The following is an 18,504-nucleotide window of genomic DNA, read 5'->3' on the forward strand; positions in this document are numbered from 1 at the left end:
AGTTCTTTCTCCTCTGAACATTTCCTGTTCAAATTGGCATATAGTAATTAATGTGAAACTCATTTAATGTTATTTTACTAAAGAACCATGTTTATGGCAGGGAGAAAAAGCTAAATAAAATGAGTTAAAAGCAGTTGGTTTTGTCTCTGATACTCAACAGTATGTATAATTATGGTCATTCATTCATGTAGGCACTCTGATGAATAGTGGGAATGCAGTAATGGGGAAAAAGGATCTCTCCCTTGAGGAGATTAAAGTTTCAGGACACGTCTCCCAAACTTATAATTACAATGTGACATAGTAAGTGCTAAAATGAAGGTATGTGTGAGGTAAAATAAGAAAGAGCATGTAGAAAAGGAAAGTAAGTTGGTGTAGGATCTGAGGGCAGGCTTCTCAAAGGAAATGATAATAATATCTAACATTTATACAGGACTTACTACCCCTCAGTTACTGCTCTGAGATGTTAACTCAGTTAAACCTCATGCACTGTTGAGTCATAGAAAGACTAAATAACTGTCCAAAGTCACATGGCTGGGAGAGGGTAGTGTCAGGATTTGAACCCAGGCCATATGGCTCGTAATTCCACATGTTAGCTACTCCACTCTATTACCTCCTGTACTTCAGGTAGTGGTGCTATGAACAGTATTCCATATAATAAAACATGAGGGAAAAATGGAAGTGGGGAGAGACAGAGAGACCCAGAGGAGTCTAACTTCCAGTTTTTAAGACTTTAATGTTTTCTGATTTCCAATTCAGATTCATTAACCTTTACAAGAAATTTTTTTTAACTTTTTTTTTTTTGTTGTTGTTTTTAAGTAGGCTTCCCACCCAGCGCAGAGCCCAGCATGGGGTTTCAACTGACAACTCTAACATCACAGCCTGAGCTGAGATCTAGAGTCAAGCTCCTAACCTACTGAGCTACCTGGGCACCCCTTTAAGATTTTATTTTTAAGTAATTTCTACACCCGTCATGGGGCTCGGACTTACAACCTGAGATCAAGAGTCGCATGCTCCACCTACCGAACCAGCCATTTCCCCAGATTCATGAACTTTTATGAGGCTCAGCTTTCCCTATAATTCCTTCTCCATTGTCTCACCATAAAGAAGGGTCCCGATACTTATCTCTGGGACGTCGAAATTTCCACACATTCAGCTTGTGTTGAGTTGCATTTTCACTTCACTTCAAAGATAAACACTTCACCCTTTCAATCACATATTCAGTCTCTCATCCATTTACTCAGTTCATTTTAAAGTTTTACCCTGTTTTGGGTGGTAATATGGAAGCTTCCTGACGAGATAAGAAATAATGAATTCAGTTTGAAAACTAAGGTGGAAATACTCCTTTCTTAGTTTTATTTCAAATATTTTCTGGGGCGCCTGGGTGGCTCAGTCAGTTAAGGCTCCGAGTTCGGCTCAGGTCATGATCTCACATCGGGCTCTGTGCTGACAGCTCAGAGCCCGGAGCCAGCTTCAGATTCTGCGTCTCCCTCTCTCCCTGCCTTTCCCCCACTCACACTCTGTCTCTAGCTCCTTCAAAAATACATAAACATTAAAAAAAAATGTTTTCCTACTTGTATATATTTGAAAAATAACTAAAAGTAAAAAAAAAAATAATGCCAAAGCAAAAGGGGAAAATAGCTTAATGCCTGTAGGTTGTCCATGATTTTCCAGGTTCTTATTAGGCTAACATGACAAAGAAGATTCCTTACACACTTGGGGACATAGTGTGTGCATTCTTTCCTTCCCCTGCTGTGTGGCTCCATGGAGGCAGGCGCAGGCGCTCCGGGAGGCACAGTGCTCATTCAGGCTTCTGGAATACGACAGTGTGCTCCAAAGTCCCACCTGCTCTCAGGAAGTGACTTGGGTACTGGGAAAAGTACTGCTTATTATTTGTTCCCATGTGGTCCCTGCTGACTTCTTTTGTAATATTGTTAAAAAGTTTTCTTTACTGAAATAAATATATTCCATTTGGATTATGCCATGAATTTCATCTGCAATAATGAGCCTTCTAGTAGCTTTTGTGTGTTACCTCTTTTTTACATCATTTGTCTGGTGGCACCAAGAATACGCCTCACTGAAAATGGATCCATTTACGGTCAATAATAGAGTGGCTAGTGTTCGTTTTTCTTGGGAAAACTAAAATGTGCTTCTTTTATCCTATTATACTGATCCACCAGCTTCAGATTATCTGATTTTCAAGCTTCTCATTTTCTCCTGTATCTTAATGCTATTATTAACAAGAATTCTGTTGCTAATGGTTTTGAAAAATAATATGTGTTCTTTCAGCAACTACCTGTACTTTTATGGTTTGTCTGATTTAGCTGGACTTTGATAATTAATCCAAATACTCCTTTGTTGTGGATCAAGTGTGAGGAGCCCTAATGTTTCTCAAGATTTGTTTTCAATTTCCTTAATTTTGCTATCAGAGAATGGAGTTAAGATTCTAACTATTAGTCACTAGGTGAAAAACACTTGTAAGTGTAGAGTCTATAGTCTATATTCTTTATGAGTGATATATCCATATATATGTATACTATGATGCATATGTATATATATGTGTGTGTATATATATTTGAAGAGAGAAGAGAGGTTTTTTTATTTTAGAACAATATTTCTATGAATATCTGTGCATATTTTTTCGTGGTGAGATATTTTTCTTAAGTATACTCTTTTTTATTTGTGTATAGTTGGCATACGATGTTACCTAAAGTATATATAATTTATTTTTATTTTTATTTTTTTTAGAGAGAGCGTGCGACCTAGGGAGAAGGGCAGAGGGAAGGAGGGAGGGAGGGAGGGAGAGAGAGAGAGAGAGAGAGAGAGAGAGAGAGAGAAAGTCCAAAGCAGGCTCCATGCTCAGTGTGTAGCCCAACGCAGGGCTGAATCCCACAACCCTGAGAGCATGACTTGAGCTGAAACCAAGAGTCAGACATTCAAAGTCAGACATTCAACCAACTGAGCCACCCAGGAACCCCTAATTTTATTTTTGTTAACACATACAAAAGATCCTATTTTAGAGTCAGTTTTATCAATATGCTCTATCAGGTTCCCAGCTCATAATTGAGTTTATATATATTTTGCACACATTTTCTATTTTAGAAATAATCTTCAAATTTCTTTTGTCTAACTAAATATTAAAAAAAAAGTGTATATAATACTGTATTTATTTATGCATGTGTTTGTTTATTTATCTATTTATTTATTGACTCAATCTATAGTCACTGTTTTGAAGAATGCATTTCAGGAAGAGGTATAAAATCTTTCCTTGTTCTGAGACAAACCTACCTACTTCTAGGACCTGTGGAATTTCATACATTTATTTTTTTAACCAATTTGTTTGTTTGTTTGTTTGTTTGTTTGTTTTGTTTTGTTTTTAGTGCCCACTTTGTGTAAGAAATTATGCTATGTTCTTGAAATATTATGATGAATACACTGGAAATAATCTTGGGCCTCATGGAAATCATTTCACATTTGTGATGAATGTGCTATAAAACCACAACTATTCTTTGGGTGTTTTCCTAGGAGCATTTCTTTTGCCCAGAGCAGATATGTAAGATATGCTTTTAGAAATTTCCTACCATTGTTCTATATTTCCTCCAGAAATTTTTAAAAAATCAGAAATCAGAAAAAAGGGAACATTTCTCTTTTAAGTCATTGTTTTATGCAATAGCACCTCTTTGGTTGACTTACTAAGACCCAAAATCCCCAGATTTTCTGATGTCCAGAGAGTAGTTTTCTACCATAACAGTTTTTAACTAGACTTCATGGACTCCTCAGGCAGTGGTCTCAAACTCCAATAGGTGGAAAACTCAATTGAGACACTTGTTTAACAGGCGTCTGGTGATGGCCAAGGAATATATATGCATTTTTAACAATTCAGGAGGTCCTGGACCACAGTGCCCTGTGAGAGCCATAATGGACTTTAGGTGGTTCTGTTTAAGCGCTGAAACAATGACTACATAGATTTTTTTCTTTTTTCTTTTTTTTTTTTTTCAATGAGAGTGTCCATAGGGATTTAGGAGACTTTGATTAGTTTCTCAAAGGGGTCTGCAGAATACTATGATGCTATTAGGAGCAGTAGTTTACAAATGGAAGCAAATACTGGTAAAACCAGTCACAAAGCCAGCAACAAGAACCCTCTGCTAAAGGTCTAACAATTGGAGGAAAGACTACAAGTCAGATATAAATACTCAAGTAGTTCTGTAATCTAAACCAGTGTGCCCTATACAACACTGCTGTTTGAGAACATCCCAAAAGTTAATAGATTTGTTGGTAAGCTGGTGTCTCAAAAAAGTTTGAGAAACATTGTTTTTTTTTTAATTTACATTATTATAAAAGTAAATAGATTTTAATATGCTAATTTGCATTGTGGGACTCTTTAAGTAGCATTTAGTATGTAGTGATTCCTAAACCTATTTGATCATAGAATCCTTGTAGAATGAGGTTTGAGAAGTGCCCTTTGATGAGGGACAGATATTCATCTGTCAGTGGAGCATATAAAAAACTTTTATCCTAACTCTGTCATGAAGAAAAATTTTAATTGTGTTCTAAATACTAAATAATAAGAAAGCAGGGAATCATATTTTAGAAAATTTTTTATTAAAATAATATGGGGGAGGGGGGAAAAACCCTCAACATGGACTTATTCATTGTTAGTTAATGGTAAATCAAAGTCTTACCCTAAGATGCAAATGTAACCTTTGTTTATAATATTATTAGGATTTAGAAGAATTTTATATTTTTTAAGAATCATAGAACTCATCCTATAATAAACTGACAATCATTATTTCAGGTATTTTATAGCAGTGATTGGTGGACAGCTAAACATATTTGCCTGTGGATAAGCCTGTATGCCCAAAGTTTCTTGAAAGAAGACAGTCATATAATGTTTAGGAAAAAAATAGATAAAAGGCCAGATTAGTTTAGCAGGGAAGATGAATTGATTGTATTCAGGTAAGATTTTTCTGGGGAGGTGAGTTGGAGGAGAGGACAAACAGAATGGTGAAAGAAAGAGGAAAAAAGATTAATTGACTGAAAGCAAAAGTAAAAGGGGAAACCCTTTCCTAATTTTGTTGACAGTGAAGAGTCTGAGAAACAGAAAAATATATATGTGTAGGCAAATAGAAATTATGAGCTAAGATGTGATGAGTAGAACTCTAGTCCTGGGAGATATCGTAGGGAAAATAAGACAAGTGTGGGCTATGCTAGTCCATCCTTTGTGTTTAATTTTGCTTTAAATGGACTTCCACAAAATGAATTTATCACAGAATTATTTTTCCATAAATTAAGAACCTTCACAATAGCCCTTGGGAGAACACTGAGCTAATAGTAATAGGAAATAAGGACTACTAATTAATGGACCTCTACCATAATCATTGCTTCTTGGGGACAAAAATGATTAGATTTAGGTCACACATATTTTTCTGTCCTCTTTCACTATGAAGTTGTAAAGATGCATTGAATTGAAAAGCCTTTAGCACTCAATATTGTTAAATTTCTGCAGTACAAGATTATTCTAAATCCAGATCATGAAGGTAAGACCTCTTCATATGGAATCCTCAGGCCCTACATAATTTTTTTTCATGTTTATTTATTTTTGAGAGAGAGAGAGAGAGAGAGAGAGAGAGAGAGAGAGAGAGAGAGAGAGAACCAAGCAGGGGAGGGGCAGAGAGACAGGGAGACATAGAATCCAAAGCAGGCTCCAGGCTCTGAGCTGTCAGCACAGAGCCTGACCCAGGGCTTGAACCCATGAATCATGAAATCATGACCTGAGCCAAAGTCAGACGATTAGCCGACTGAGCCTCTCAGGTGCCCCAACCTTACATAATTTTTAAACAAGTAGCACTGTTAGGTTAGTTAGAGGGTTTTGACCCCAGTTTTAGGAAGGTGTGTGTTTCTTTGCTTACTTTATAAACACAATACTTGTAATGAGAATGGAGCTACACAAAGCCTTCTTATTTTTCTAGCTAAACTATTAAAGAATGAAGAAGAATTCTTCAAGTCTGAAAATTTGGCTTATATTTAGTTCCAAAGGAACACCTTTAAGATTTAGAAGGTTAAACCAGACCCTTCAACCACATGAGCAAAGCCTAAAAGAAATGAAACAGGCAAAATGAGAGTCAAGCAACAGCTAAATGATTCACAGTATATTTATTCTCTTTTCTTTTCATTTTTGGGTCATGATTTTCATGGTAGAATCTTAGTTATATGCTGATCATCCATGTTTGTGTTCTCTGGCATGCCTGTGGGTGAATGACAGGTGTGAGCAGGACTGTTTAGAGGTAGACTTTAATGTATGTGGGCCTAATATCAATTTAGAGATGAAATAGTTTTTGTAGGCACTTGTGGGTTTTTTTGGGGTTTTTTTAAAGCCTTGCTTTACTCTTCAAGAACAGGACTAAATTCCACTGTTTAAGTTGACTGGCAGGGTCTCTCTCAAATTATCCGCAGAGGTACCATGACATTTTTGGTCCTCAGTGAAAACCTCTATCATACGGTTACAAGTCTGATGCCAGCGTTTTAAAATTTAACTGAAATGAAGTGGATTACCCATTAAATTGTCACATGTTTGGAACCCTCCTTTTAGATCCATGTGATGAAGGTAAACTTTTTCACATGGAATCACCAGGCCTTACATTATTTCTAAGAGACTTTCCACGTGTTTTCTCACCAAAGGGATTGTATGCTTACCTTACAAGAGTGCAGATTTTTCAATTTGTTATTAAGCCTCAAGATAGTTCTTAAATGCCATGTATGTTTTAAGAAGTGACATTAATAAAGAAGAATTCTTTAAATCTTTGAAAACTTCGTCCACAGTGTCATTTGGTGAGGTTAGTTCTATTCTCCATATCCTTGAAGTTTAAGATATTTTTCTGTATTCAGATGGTAGTGTGATGTAATTACAAAAGTAGAAAACACTAATTATAAAAGGGAAAAATCAATCTTTATTTATTTTAAGTTGTTTTGTTCTTATGAAAGCAATAGATATCACAATTACTTAGACTGAAGTTATTTTTAAACATGATTTCATGAATTATGTAGTCTAGATTTAACAATTAGGTTGCTTCTTTTTAATGATATAGGAGGAATCCTTCTAAGGTCTTGAAAACTCCTTTTATCTTGTCACTTTTTAAGTTAAATTTTTATTTTAATTTCATACTTACAAAAATTATCCAGATTCATCAAATGTTAATAATTTACCACATTTCCACCTTTGCATTCACTGTCTCTGAAAACTTTTTTTTTTCCTGAACTGAGAATAAATTACAGATATTTGTCCTTGTATACTTCACTATATTTCTTAAAAACAAGGGCATTCTCTTTCATAATCACAGTATAGTTATCCATATCAGAAAATTAACAATCATGAAATAAGAGCATCAGATTGTAGACCTTACTCACATTTTACCAAATTATCCCAATAATGTTCTTTGTAAAAAAAATAAAATAAAATAAAGTAAAATAAAACACTGATCATGTATTGATTTCTGTTGTCATGTCTTTTTAAACTCCTTTTGACTAGAACATTTCCTAGTCTCTGTGTTTCATGACATACCACTTTTAAAGAGTACAGACCAGCTGTTTTCTACACTTTCTGTCAATTTGGATTTGTGATGTTCCCTTGTGACTAGATTCAAGTTGTGACAGACTTAAAAAAATAAAATTGTATAAGATATGATTTTACAACAAATCACCTTCCTGTTTATAACTCTGAGAATCAGTATAATTATTTAGTTGTCATATTTGTATCAAACAGAATACTCATCCCCAGTTTCCCCAAAGAAAAGACTCCTTTAGGAGATTTTATATGCATTTTTTTTTTTTTAATTTTTAGAGAGAGAGAACACAAACGTGAAGGTGGCAGAGGGAGAGACAGAATCTTAAAAGATAAGTGCAGAGCCCAGTGCAAGGCTCAATCCCATGACCCTGGGGTCATGACCTGAGCCAAAATCAAGAGTTGGACGTTCAACTGATTGAGCCCTCCAGGCGCCCCTATATTCATTTTTTAATAACAAACTTGGTTTACTTATTGAACTTGTTAGTTTTGATGGTTTATGGAAACACATAGATTGTTTCAGTATTTACTGAGAAAACAAATAAAATGTACAAATAGATCTTCTCTTTCACAGTTACACCCGAATGTTCACAGAAAGGAAGAAACTTTTTCCTCTCCATAAATGAACTCAAATTCTTAGCACAGCTCGTAAAATCCTTTTTGAAGCTGGAAGAAAATGTTGAAGAATTATTGGGAGAAATATTTATATCACTCAAGACACCCAGAAATCCTTCAGGTAACATGCTCCTTTGTTTAAATTTGTAAATCAATTCTTCTCTCTGTTTTCACTTCATGCCACTAAATCTATACCATTACTTGAAAAAAAAATGCATGATAGAATCCTTTAAATAAATATTAAATATAATACACACCGTAGAATTATATTTTCATCCTTTATATGTGGCAAACTCCATAATTCTAATTAACAAAGCATTGGAGGTCAATCTGGATAATGATCTTTAGATAAAATCAGATTTTTTTTTTTAATTCAGAGAAACACAGCCTAGCCTATGGAAAAAACAAGCATAGTGGGTGATGTAGTATCTCCTCTTCTTAGCTGCCAGATGACTTTAGGCAAGATAGTTCATTTTTTTAGACCTCTGTTTTCTCATCCTCAAAATGATGGTGTAGGACTAAACTAACTTTCTCTCTCTCTCTCTCTCTTTTGTTACTACTACATGCTTCAGATCTCATTATGTTATGTAGGGTTGTGGGAATTCAATGATTTAGTGTTATGTATTTAAAAGAATGTCTAGTAGGTCACAATCAGTAAATGAGAGCTGTTATAAAAGTAATAATAATTATATAATGTTTTAAGTTTAGTCTTCACAAAATCCTTTTGAGGCAAACTATGCCATGTATGTTGAAATAATGTTTCTAGATTTCAAAATCTAGATAGTTAAAATATGTTCCCTGTGTTCCTATCTGTACTTCCAAATATTTTCATCTGTATCAGAATAAACCATACAAAGTTCTCTTTTGCACGATACCATATATCATGTTAAGGGCAATTAATAGAGCTTGTGGCTGCGTTTGCAAAATGACGTGAGAAAACCAGATGATTAACAATCAATCAGAAGATTTCAAAACCCAATTTCTTAGTAAGAAATTACATATACTTTAATATATGTATTAAAGTTTAATATGTTTAATATGTTTACTTTTCCATTTCTTTAGTTAATTTGCCTGGGTGAATAATATTGGGAAAGTTATAGGGTCTAAGTTTCTTTCGTTTTAGGCATAGCTTATACTTCTATGTGTCAGATTACATTTAAGTAGCACTATGAAATTATAAAGTAAAGTAGATCATTTTTTCAAGTTTGGAGATAATTTGAAGAAAAATGGAGGTGGATGTCAGGTTTCTAAAAGCTATTAAAAAGTCTAATAGGAAAATAATAAAAATATAAAGACAGAAAATATGAAAATTAAAAGACAGAATGGAAAAGTAGATTTAATTAGGAGATAATATGAACCCTAGCGGGTCTTCTAGATTTAACTGACTGGGTCAGAGAAAGATCTGAGTGGATAAATATGACATCCTAATTTTTTAGTGACAAGTTGGTGCCTCAAGCAGTTGACAGTTGATGTTGGTACTCATCCACCATGGTTGGCTATGATTTTGCATCTCTCATCCACATCTCTAGCAGATCTTTTCTGAAGTGTGAATCAAGAAATAGAGTGGACTCCAACACATATAGCCTCTTACCTCTTTGGACTCATATTGGTCCAACACTAGGCTCTAGAGAAATTAGGTGGATTTTAAGAACTTTATTCCTTTAAAGAGCAGCATAAATTCAAAATCAGAATTGTATTAGAGAAGTATTATGAAGATAGAAAACTTAATGGCTAATGATTGAGGCAGAGGTTTGACATACTGATTTCAGAATAAAAGGAGAAAAGGAAAAGCTGGTCCAACTTATTTAGATTAAGACCAAGAAATGTTGAGACTTGCAAATGCTATATATTTGAGAGAAATAGTTATCATTAAAGAGTAAAATCAACAGAGAAAACATATAATTATGCTACATATACTGCCTTACCCAAATTTGTCATATAAGCAGCATGGCAGATAAAAGTAACTCAAGTTCACATTAATAAGAATGCATTATAGAAACACAGTTGTGGGTTATTCAACGTAGTATGTGGAAGGTATTTTGAAGGACAGGTATAAGAAATATCTTAAGTACTAGACTATCCCCTTGTGATATATGCGTTCTTCATTGTTGAAATTCATGTTTTTTAAAACAAAGCTAAGATTGATTTAATCTGACATAACTTTATATAAATGGCTCCCTGAAAAGAGTGATCTTGAGGGAAATTGTCAAGAAAAACTTAAATGTTTTATTCAGTACAGCCAAGTTAATCAATTCTTATCAAAAGCATAGTTTTTTTTTTTTTAAATCAGGAAGGAAAAGATTCCTTGAAATGGATGATTAAAGAAACCAAATGCATCTTAAGTTATCCTGATAGTTAATGTTTTGCTTGGAAATCTTGTGTGGGAGGGAATAGCGGAAAAAAAAAAAAAAAAAGATCAAGTCATTTGGTTTCCTGTGTATTTCTTTTGATTGGAGCATATTTTGCTAATAAAGATCTTGGAAAGAGTTGCCTACTATGTCCATGTAACCAAAACAATGTGATGAAAGTGAGGGTTTGTTTTTTTTTTCTTATTGTCCAGATGTTTTAAAAATATCCAGGTGCTTAACATCACACAGAGAAAATATAAAGATGATTAAATATTTTACTTTTTACTTTGATGTTTACCATTATATCATCAATTTAGCTAAATTGGCCATGCTCTTAGTAATTTGAATATGATACAATAGATTTTGTAGAGACATAAGCATTTTCAGAGAAAAAAAAGATATTTAGTTATTATATTTATTTGGTTTTTTTGTTTCGTTTTGTTTTTTCGTCACGACTTGATGGTTTTCTGTTTTGGTCATTTCAGTAAATGATAGCACATTATTTGACTGTAATGGTGCCTTACTGTATTTCTTTTAGTTGATCGTGTCTTCTGGAGTGGCCTCAGGTTTGATTTATGGGGCACTTCTAATGCTCCTTTGGAATAAAGTTGTTCTTCGGGCAGTTCCTCAAATTTTCCAAAGGTGGCATCTGAGATTTATCTAAACCAGGAGGTTTCTTGGCCCTCATTTTTCTTTAGCCCCAGCAATGACAAAGAGCAATGGCTGCTTCAATTGGATGTAAGAAGAACACTTAGGGTTTGTCTCAGAAGAATCAAAGATTTCAGATCTTCTGAAAGATTGTTTGTACTCTTAGGGGGTCTTAAGAGGGGTCAAATGGCTTCTAAGAGTTCCTTAGCTAGATGGTTAAGGGATTGTATTAGGGAGGCGTATGTAGTTAAGGTAAAGAGGCTCCTAGGGTTTGTAAAGCTCATTACACTAGGACTTTAGCTGTTTCTTGGGCAGAGAGGTCGAAGGCTTCCACATTGGAAATTTGCAAGGTGGCCACCTGGGCTTCTCTTCATACTTTTTCATAGTATTATCTCTTGGATGTAGTCTCTTCCACAGATTCAGCTTTTGGTGGGAGGTTGCTTGTGAGCCAGAAAAGAACAGTGAAGAAAAGAAAGACTTGTAGTTCCCACTTAGAGCTGCCAACAAGGCAAGTTGCTTTGTAGTGCACACAATGGGAGCCTATGAAGACCAATTTGGGTGTGAAAGTGGATGTCACAGGGAAGTACTGCCAACCTCTACTCTCTATGAAAGAAAGCGACAGTGTGGAAACTAACCAGAAATGTAAAATGAACCACAGCGAACTCTTTAGGGAGAGACTGTTACGCAGCTGGCATTCCTGTGACCCTCTGCACTCTACTGAGGTCCTTAATCTGGGCATCCTCTTAAGGAAACCAGTGTTGACTGTATATAAATAACTATGTTTTAGAGTGATGAGCCAAAAATGATCTACTTTTCTAGACAATGCTAGTAAGTGAATAGAATTTTAAATATATATTTAAATAGGTAAAATACTTTGCACATGTTCACAGACCTCATAAAGTTTGACAGTGCCAAATTTTGATGTTGACCATTTGGAATTTCAAGTGAATGCAAAGATGCCATAATTCACTAAAACCGTAAGATATCTTATTAGTCTAGAATCGGTCCTACTAATACTGCCTTAAAATGATACCCTTTGCTCTTTATATAGGATTAGATTTAATTTTTTTTTTTTTTAATTTTGGGGGGAAAGATTGTATCCTAAAAGTTAACATAACAGCTTCATAATTCATTTTCTGTCTTACTGTAGAATTGCTTACCAGCAACAGAAGTCTTGGGAAGCTTATCTTTTTTTATTCATCTTGAAAATAGGCAAATGGTTTGTATAAACATCAAGACATATTACTTTGAGTGAATAAGCATAATGTATTTGGAAGTGAAAAGACAAATATAAGATAATTAACTTTTTTTGTAAGTCTTAAATGATAGCTGCACAATGGCAGATAGTTATCTCCAGAAATAGATCTGCAAAGCTTGTACTTTGAACTAGTGTTATTTTTCCAGAGTAAGTATCTTTTTAAATTAGCTGGCTTTATGAGCTATCTGTAGAAAAGTAAGGTGACGTTAAGAATCTAAGCATTGTCCCTTCACGTCATTAACAATTTTATCTTTATTATGTCTTCTTCTTTAAAATTTGTTTTGAATAGTAGTCCATGCATATAGGAAAACTTTTAAGAAGACAAAAGAGTAGACTGTAAATGAAGTCTTTTTCCACTCTACTTGTGAAGTTTTCCTTTTTAGGGACAACTACTATTCACCAAGTTAAAATAACACGGAATCTTGTCATACGATGCAGAGCTGCTTTTTTATTAACAGTTATATAGAAAGACCTCATTCTTTCTAATAGCTGAATAATTTTCCATTGGTGCATGTACCATAATTTCACCAGTTCCTAACTGATGAGCATGTAGGGTTCTTTTTTCCTCTCCGTTTGCTACCACAGACAATGACACAGCAGATTTCCTTGAAACTATGTCTTATATGAGCACATACGTATCTGGCAGTATACTTCTGAAGTGAAGTTGCCAAGTAAAAAGTTATGGTAGTTAAGAGGATAAGAAGACAAGCCATAGACTGAGAAAAATGTTTGCAAAACACATCTCTGGTAAAGGACTTGTATCTTAAATATGCAAAGAACTCTTAAAATTCAACAAGAAAACAACAACAACAACCAAAAAAACCAAAAAACAAAAAACCTCAATTTAAAAAAAGAGCAAACGATCTGAACAGACTCCTTACCAAAGAAGATATACAGATGGGAAATAAGCATATGAAAACATGCCCAACATCATATGTCATCAGGAAAATGGAAAGTGAAACAAAGAGATACCACTACATACTTGTTAGAATGGCTAAAATCTAAAACACTAACACCACCAAATTCTTACAAAGACATGAAGCCACAGGAACTCTCACTCACTGCTGATGAGAATGTAAAATAGTATAGCCTCTTTAGAAGATGATTTCATTGCATCTTATAAAGCTAAACACTGTCTTTTATGACCCAGTAATCACATTCCCAGGTATTTATGCAAATGAATTAAAAACTTATGTTCACATAAAAACCATCATGTGTGTGTTTTTAGCAGCTTTATTCATAACTGCCAAACCTTGGAAGTAACCAAGATGTCCTTTAGTAGATGAATGCATAAACAAATTGTGGTGCATCCAGAAAATGAAATATTATTCAGTGATAAAAACAAATGAGATATCAAGCCACAAAAATACATGGAGGACTCTTAAATGCATACTGCTAAATGAGAGAAGCCGATCTGAAAAGACTACATACTATATGATTCCAATTTAATGAACTTCTGGAAAAAACAAAAGTATAGAGATGATAAAGAGCAGTGCTTTTCAAGGCAAGGGAAGAGAGGGATAGCGGTGACTAGATGGAGCACAGGAGACTCCTAGAACAGTGAAATTATTCTATATGATACAGTAATGGTGGACACATACCATTATGCATTTTCAACCCATAGAGTACACAACACAAAGAATGAATCCTTAATTTCTAAATAGATTAAAGATGTAAATGTGAGACCTGAAACTATAAAAATCCTAGAAGAGAGCACAGGCAGTAATTTCTCTGACATCATCTGTAGCAACATTTTTCTAGATGTGTCTCCAAAGGCAAGAGATATAAAAGCAAAAATAAACCATTGGGACAACATCAAAATAAAAACTTCTGCACAGCAAAGGAAACAATCAACAAAACTGAAAGACATTGTACAGAATGGGAGAAGATATTCGCAAATGGCGTATCAGATAAAGAGTTAATATCCAAAATATATAAAGAACTTATCAAACTCAACACCCAGAAAGCAATCCAATTAAAAAATGGACAGAGACATGACAGACATTTCTCCAAAGAAGACATCAAGATGGCCAACAGACACGTGAAAAGATGCTCAACATCCTTCATCATCAGGGAAATGCAAACCAAAATTTATTGAGATACCACCTCGCACCTGTCAGAATGGCTAAAATTTAAAACACAATAAACAAAAAGTTTTGGTGAGGATGTGGAGAAAAAGGAACCCTCCTGCACTGTTGGTGGGAATGTACTGGTGTGGTCACTGTCGAAAACAGTATGGAGTTTCCTCAAAAAGTTAAAAATAGAATTACTCTACAATTCAGGAATCACATTACTGGGAACTTACTGCCCCCCAAATACAAAAACATTAATTCAAAGGGATATACGCACTCCTATGTTTATAGCAGCATTATCTACAATAGCCAAATTATGGAAGCAACCCAGGTGTCCATTGACTGATGACTGGATGAAGAAGATATGTGTGTGTGCATGTGTGTGTGTGTTTAAGTGTATGTACACACACACACACGCGCGCGCGCGCGCATGGGCGCGCACATGGGCACGCACACACACACACACACACACACACACTGGAATATTATTCAGCCATCAAAAAGAATGAAATCTTGTCATTTGCAACAATGTAGATGGAGCTAAGAATGTATTATGCTAAACGAAATAAGTCAATCAGAGAAAGACCAATATGATTTCATTCATATGTGGAATTTAAGAAACAAAAGAGATGAACATGTGGGAAAGGTGTGATAATGAGAAGAAAGGGAAACAAATCATAAGAGACTCCTAATGATAGAGAACAAACTGAGGGTTAATGTAGGGGAGGGGAGTGGAGGGATAGGCTAAATGGATGATGGGCATTAAGGAGGACACTTGCGATAAACCCTGGGTGTTGTATGTAATTATGAATTAATTCTACTTCTGAAACCAATATTGCACTCTATATTAACTAAAATTTGAATTTAAAAGTATGCTTGGGCTATTAATTTTTTTTAAAAAAAGAAACAAACAAAAAATAACAAGCAAAGGAAAAAAAGAGAGAGGGAAACCAAGAAATAGACTCTTAACTATAGAGAACTGATGGCTACCAGAGGGGAAGTAGGAGGGGAATAAGTGAAATAGATGATGGGGATTAAGGAATGGCCTTATCCTGATGAGGCTTGGTGACATATGGAATTGTTGAGTCACTATATTGTACACCTGAAACGAATATAACACTGTATGTTAACTATACCAGAATTAAAAACTTAATTAAAAAAAGAATGAATCCTATAGACTTTAGTTAATATTAATAAATACTGGTTCCTCAATTGTAAAAAAATATACGACACCAATGCAAGATGTTAACATTAGGGCAAACTGAGGGCAGAGAGAAAGAGAATATATGGGAAACTCTGTACTTTCTGCTCAATTTTTCTGTAAGCCTAAAACTTGCTCTAAAAAAAAAGTCTACGAATAAAAAATATATAGTATGGACATTTTGAAAAAGAGTGCTAAGTCAGTTTGTCCCATCTATTTTGACTGCTAATGGTATTTTTGTTATGCAGAATTATTTTATGGCTTTTGCATTTAGTGTCCTTTTGAAAAATCTTCTCTACACAGATCTTTTGAAAAAGTATTCCATATTTTAATACCTTGTAGTTTCATTTTTCTTTATTTAAAGATCTTTCATGGGGCTACTGGGTGGCTTATTGGGTTAAGTGTCTGACTCTTGGTTTCAACTCAGGTCATGATCTCACAGTTGTGTGAGTTTGAGCCCCACATCCAGCTCCTCACTGACAGCGCAGAGCCTGCTTGGGATTCTCTGTCTCCTCTCTCTGCCCCTCTCCCACTCATGCTGTCTCTGTCTCTCTCTAAATAAATAAATAAACTTAAAAAAAAATTTCATTAATCTAGATTTTATTTCAGTGTTAGAATTAGTTATTTATAATACCATTTTTTTAAAAGACACAATAAAATGCAAGCCATGGTGAAAGCAATTCGGGTTAAATGATATAACGCTGATCTAAAACCCTATGTTGTGGTTTGTGTTGAGAAATGAAGCAGGATTCCTAAACTATAGTCCACAGGCCCTTGGGGTTAATGAGTGCCCTATGCAAAAGAGCCTGGGAATCCCCAATAGATGTGTGTATGTATGGGGGTGCGAGTGTGCGTATGTGTGCACATACCTACTATGCAATCATATGGTGCATTTTGGCTGGAGTGTTCTGTCACTTTAATCAAGTTCTCAGAAGTGTTCACAAACCCAAAATGATTAAGGAACTCCAGAGTAGGTGGGTGGGGAGATGGGGAAAATGGATGATGGACATTAAGGAAGGCACTTGTTGGGTGAGCACTGGGTGTTATATGTCAGTGATGAATCACTGGATTCTACTCCTGAAGTCAAGACTACACTGTATGTTAACTAACTTGAGAATAAAAAAAATAAAGTAATAATAATAAAGAAACACTAGAGTTGAGGAAAAGTTTTCCTCAGAATAAACTCTGATAAAATTTCCAAAAAGGATATTATTGTTTACCAAAGGGAGTTTTTACCTCTCCAAGGAATGTTTTGGTTTTGTTTTTTTAAAATATAATTTGTTGTCAAGTTACCTAACAATACAGTGTGCTCTTGGCTTTGGGAGTAGATTCCCATGATTTATCACTTAAATACAACACCCAGTGCTCATCCCAACAAGTGCCCTTCTCAATGCCCATTACCCGTTTTCCCCTCACCACCCCCCCATCAACCCTCAGTTTGTTCTCTGTATTTAAGAGTCTCTTATGGTTTTCCTCCCTCTCTGTTTGAAACTTTTCTTTTTCTCCTTGCCTCTCCTATGGTCTTTTGTTAAGTTTCTCAAATTCCACATATGAGGAATGTTTTTGTAAATTATATTACTTAGAAATCATTCATGATTATGCTCATAGAACCACACTTAGAAAAAAACAAAAACCCCACACATCTGCTAAATGAATCTATCAGTCAGAGCCCTATTGATAAGAATCAGTAGATTTTGAAATTTGTTTACTCAGGATGTAAGCAGAAACTGACTCTTAGGATCCTAAAAAAATGTTTTTAAATGCATCAGAATATATAATTCATCATAATATGTCAAATCTAGGCAAAAGCAAAAGGTAAATGCTAAATCATTTATTTAAAATTAAACTGTAATTAATAAAACCTTAATGGAAAAGTGGAAATATTTCTTTTTGGCATATTTTTAAATTACGTTTTTGTAGCTCTATTTTTTTCCCCATGGAAAAGACTTCCTTAATTCTCAAAGATAAAGGTGAGGAAATAATTCCGTTTTAAGAGCTGGAGATTATTTCTTATCCCAGTGTTTGTATTTTTCCAAAGGATTATTGTTATATTTATTAATAGCGTAATTTTTCATGATATGTTGATGTTTATTCATGTACTTTTTTTCTTCCTCATTTCAAGAAATGAAGTATTAATGTGCTAAGGAACACCATCATTTCTTAAATGCACCATTCTTTATTTAGAATTTAAATTTTTAAGTGAAAAAAGAAATTCATTTTAACTTTGTACTCTTATCCTACATTACCAACATGACGATGAATTAATGACAAAGGGATCTATATTTTACAGATTACATACGCATGTATATCAAATATGAATATAAATGGCATACTAATTTCATCAAGTTGTATATATGGAAAGGGACACTCTATATTTTGATCCTGTAGTTATTGTAATGGTAACATCACCCTACATCTTTTGACTATGTTGTCTGAATCTTGATATATGTGTATGTATGTGTATACTATGTATAGAGCTTTTCTACATAATTAATGTTAAACTGAGCCTATTAATTCCGTCTAGCATGGTTTATTTTCCTTAATGTATGTTTGTGTGTTTGTTTTCTGTTGCATAGGAATTTTAGAAACAGCCAGTTGGAAAGTTGTAACAGAGAAACCTAAAAGAAATGCGACTAGTGTTCCTTCAGAGCAATTGCTACCAGTAAAAGAGGTGAGTGACGAGAAAAGAGTGGTATTTTTTACTCATATATAATAGCATCATATGTCTGTGAATACATTATGAATCAAAATGCCTTGAGTTTTACCCTTTGCCTCTAAAATAAATAAATAAATAAATAAATAAATAA

The 18,504-nt window shown here is 34.4% G+C and overlaps 1 protein-coding gene across 3 annotated transcripts in view; it reads left to right on the forward strand.

The window, feature by feature from the left end:
- The window catches only part of KIAA0825 (KIAA0825 ortholog), a 385,059-nt gene that overhangs the window by 92,815 nt on the left and 273,740 nt on the right, over nt 1–18,504 (forward strand). For 2 of the 3 annotated variants that reach the window (XM_053907194.1, XM_053907195.1), the window contains 2 exons: nt 8,130–8,291; nt 18,274–18,389. In XM_053907194.1, coding sequence (XP_053763169.1) covers nt 8,130–8,291; nt 18,274–18,389 — 278 coding nt within the window. The remainder of the gene's footprint in view (nt 1–8,129; nt 8,292–18,273; nt 18,390–18,504) is intronic. The other variant, XM_019428780.2, reaches the window with a different exon arrangement.

The sequence above is a fragment of the Panthera pardus genome, unplaced genomic scaffold (genome assembly GCF_024362965.1).
Source record: "Panthera pardus isolate Hobbes unplaced genomic scaffold, ASM2436296v1 HiC_scaffold_2, whole genome shotgun sequence".
In the NCBI taxonomy this organism is placed as follows: domain Eukaryota; kingdom Metazoa; phylum Chordata; class Mammalia; order Carnivora; family Felidae; genus Panthera; species Panthera pardus.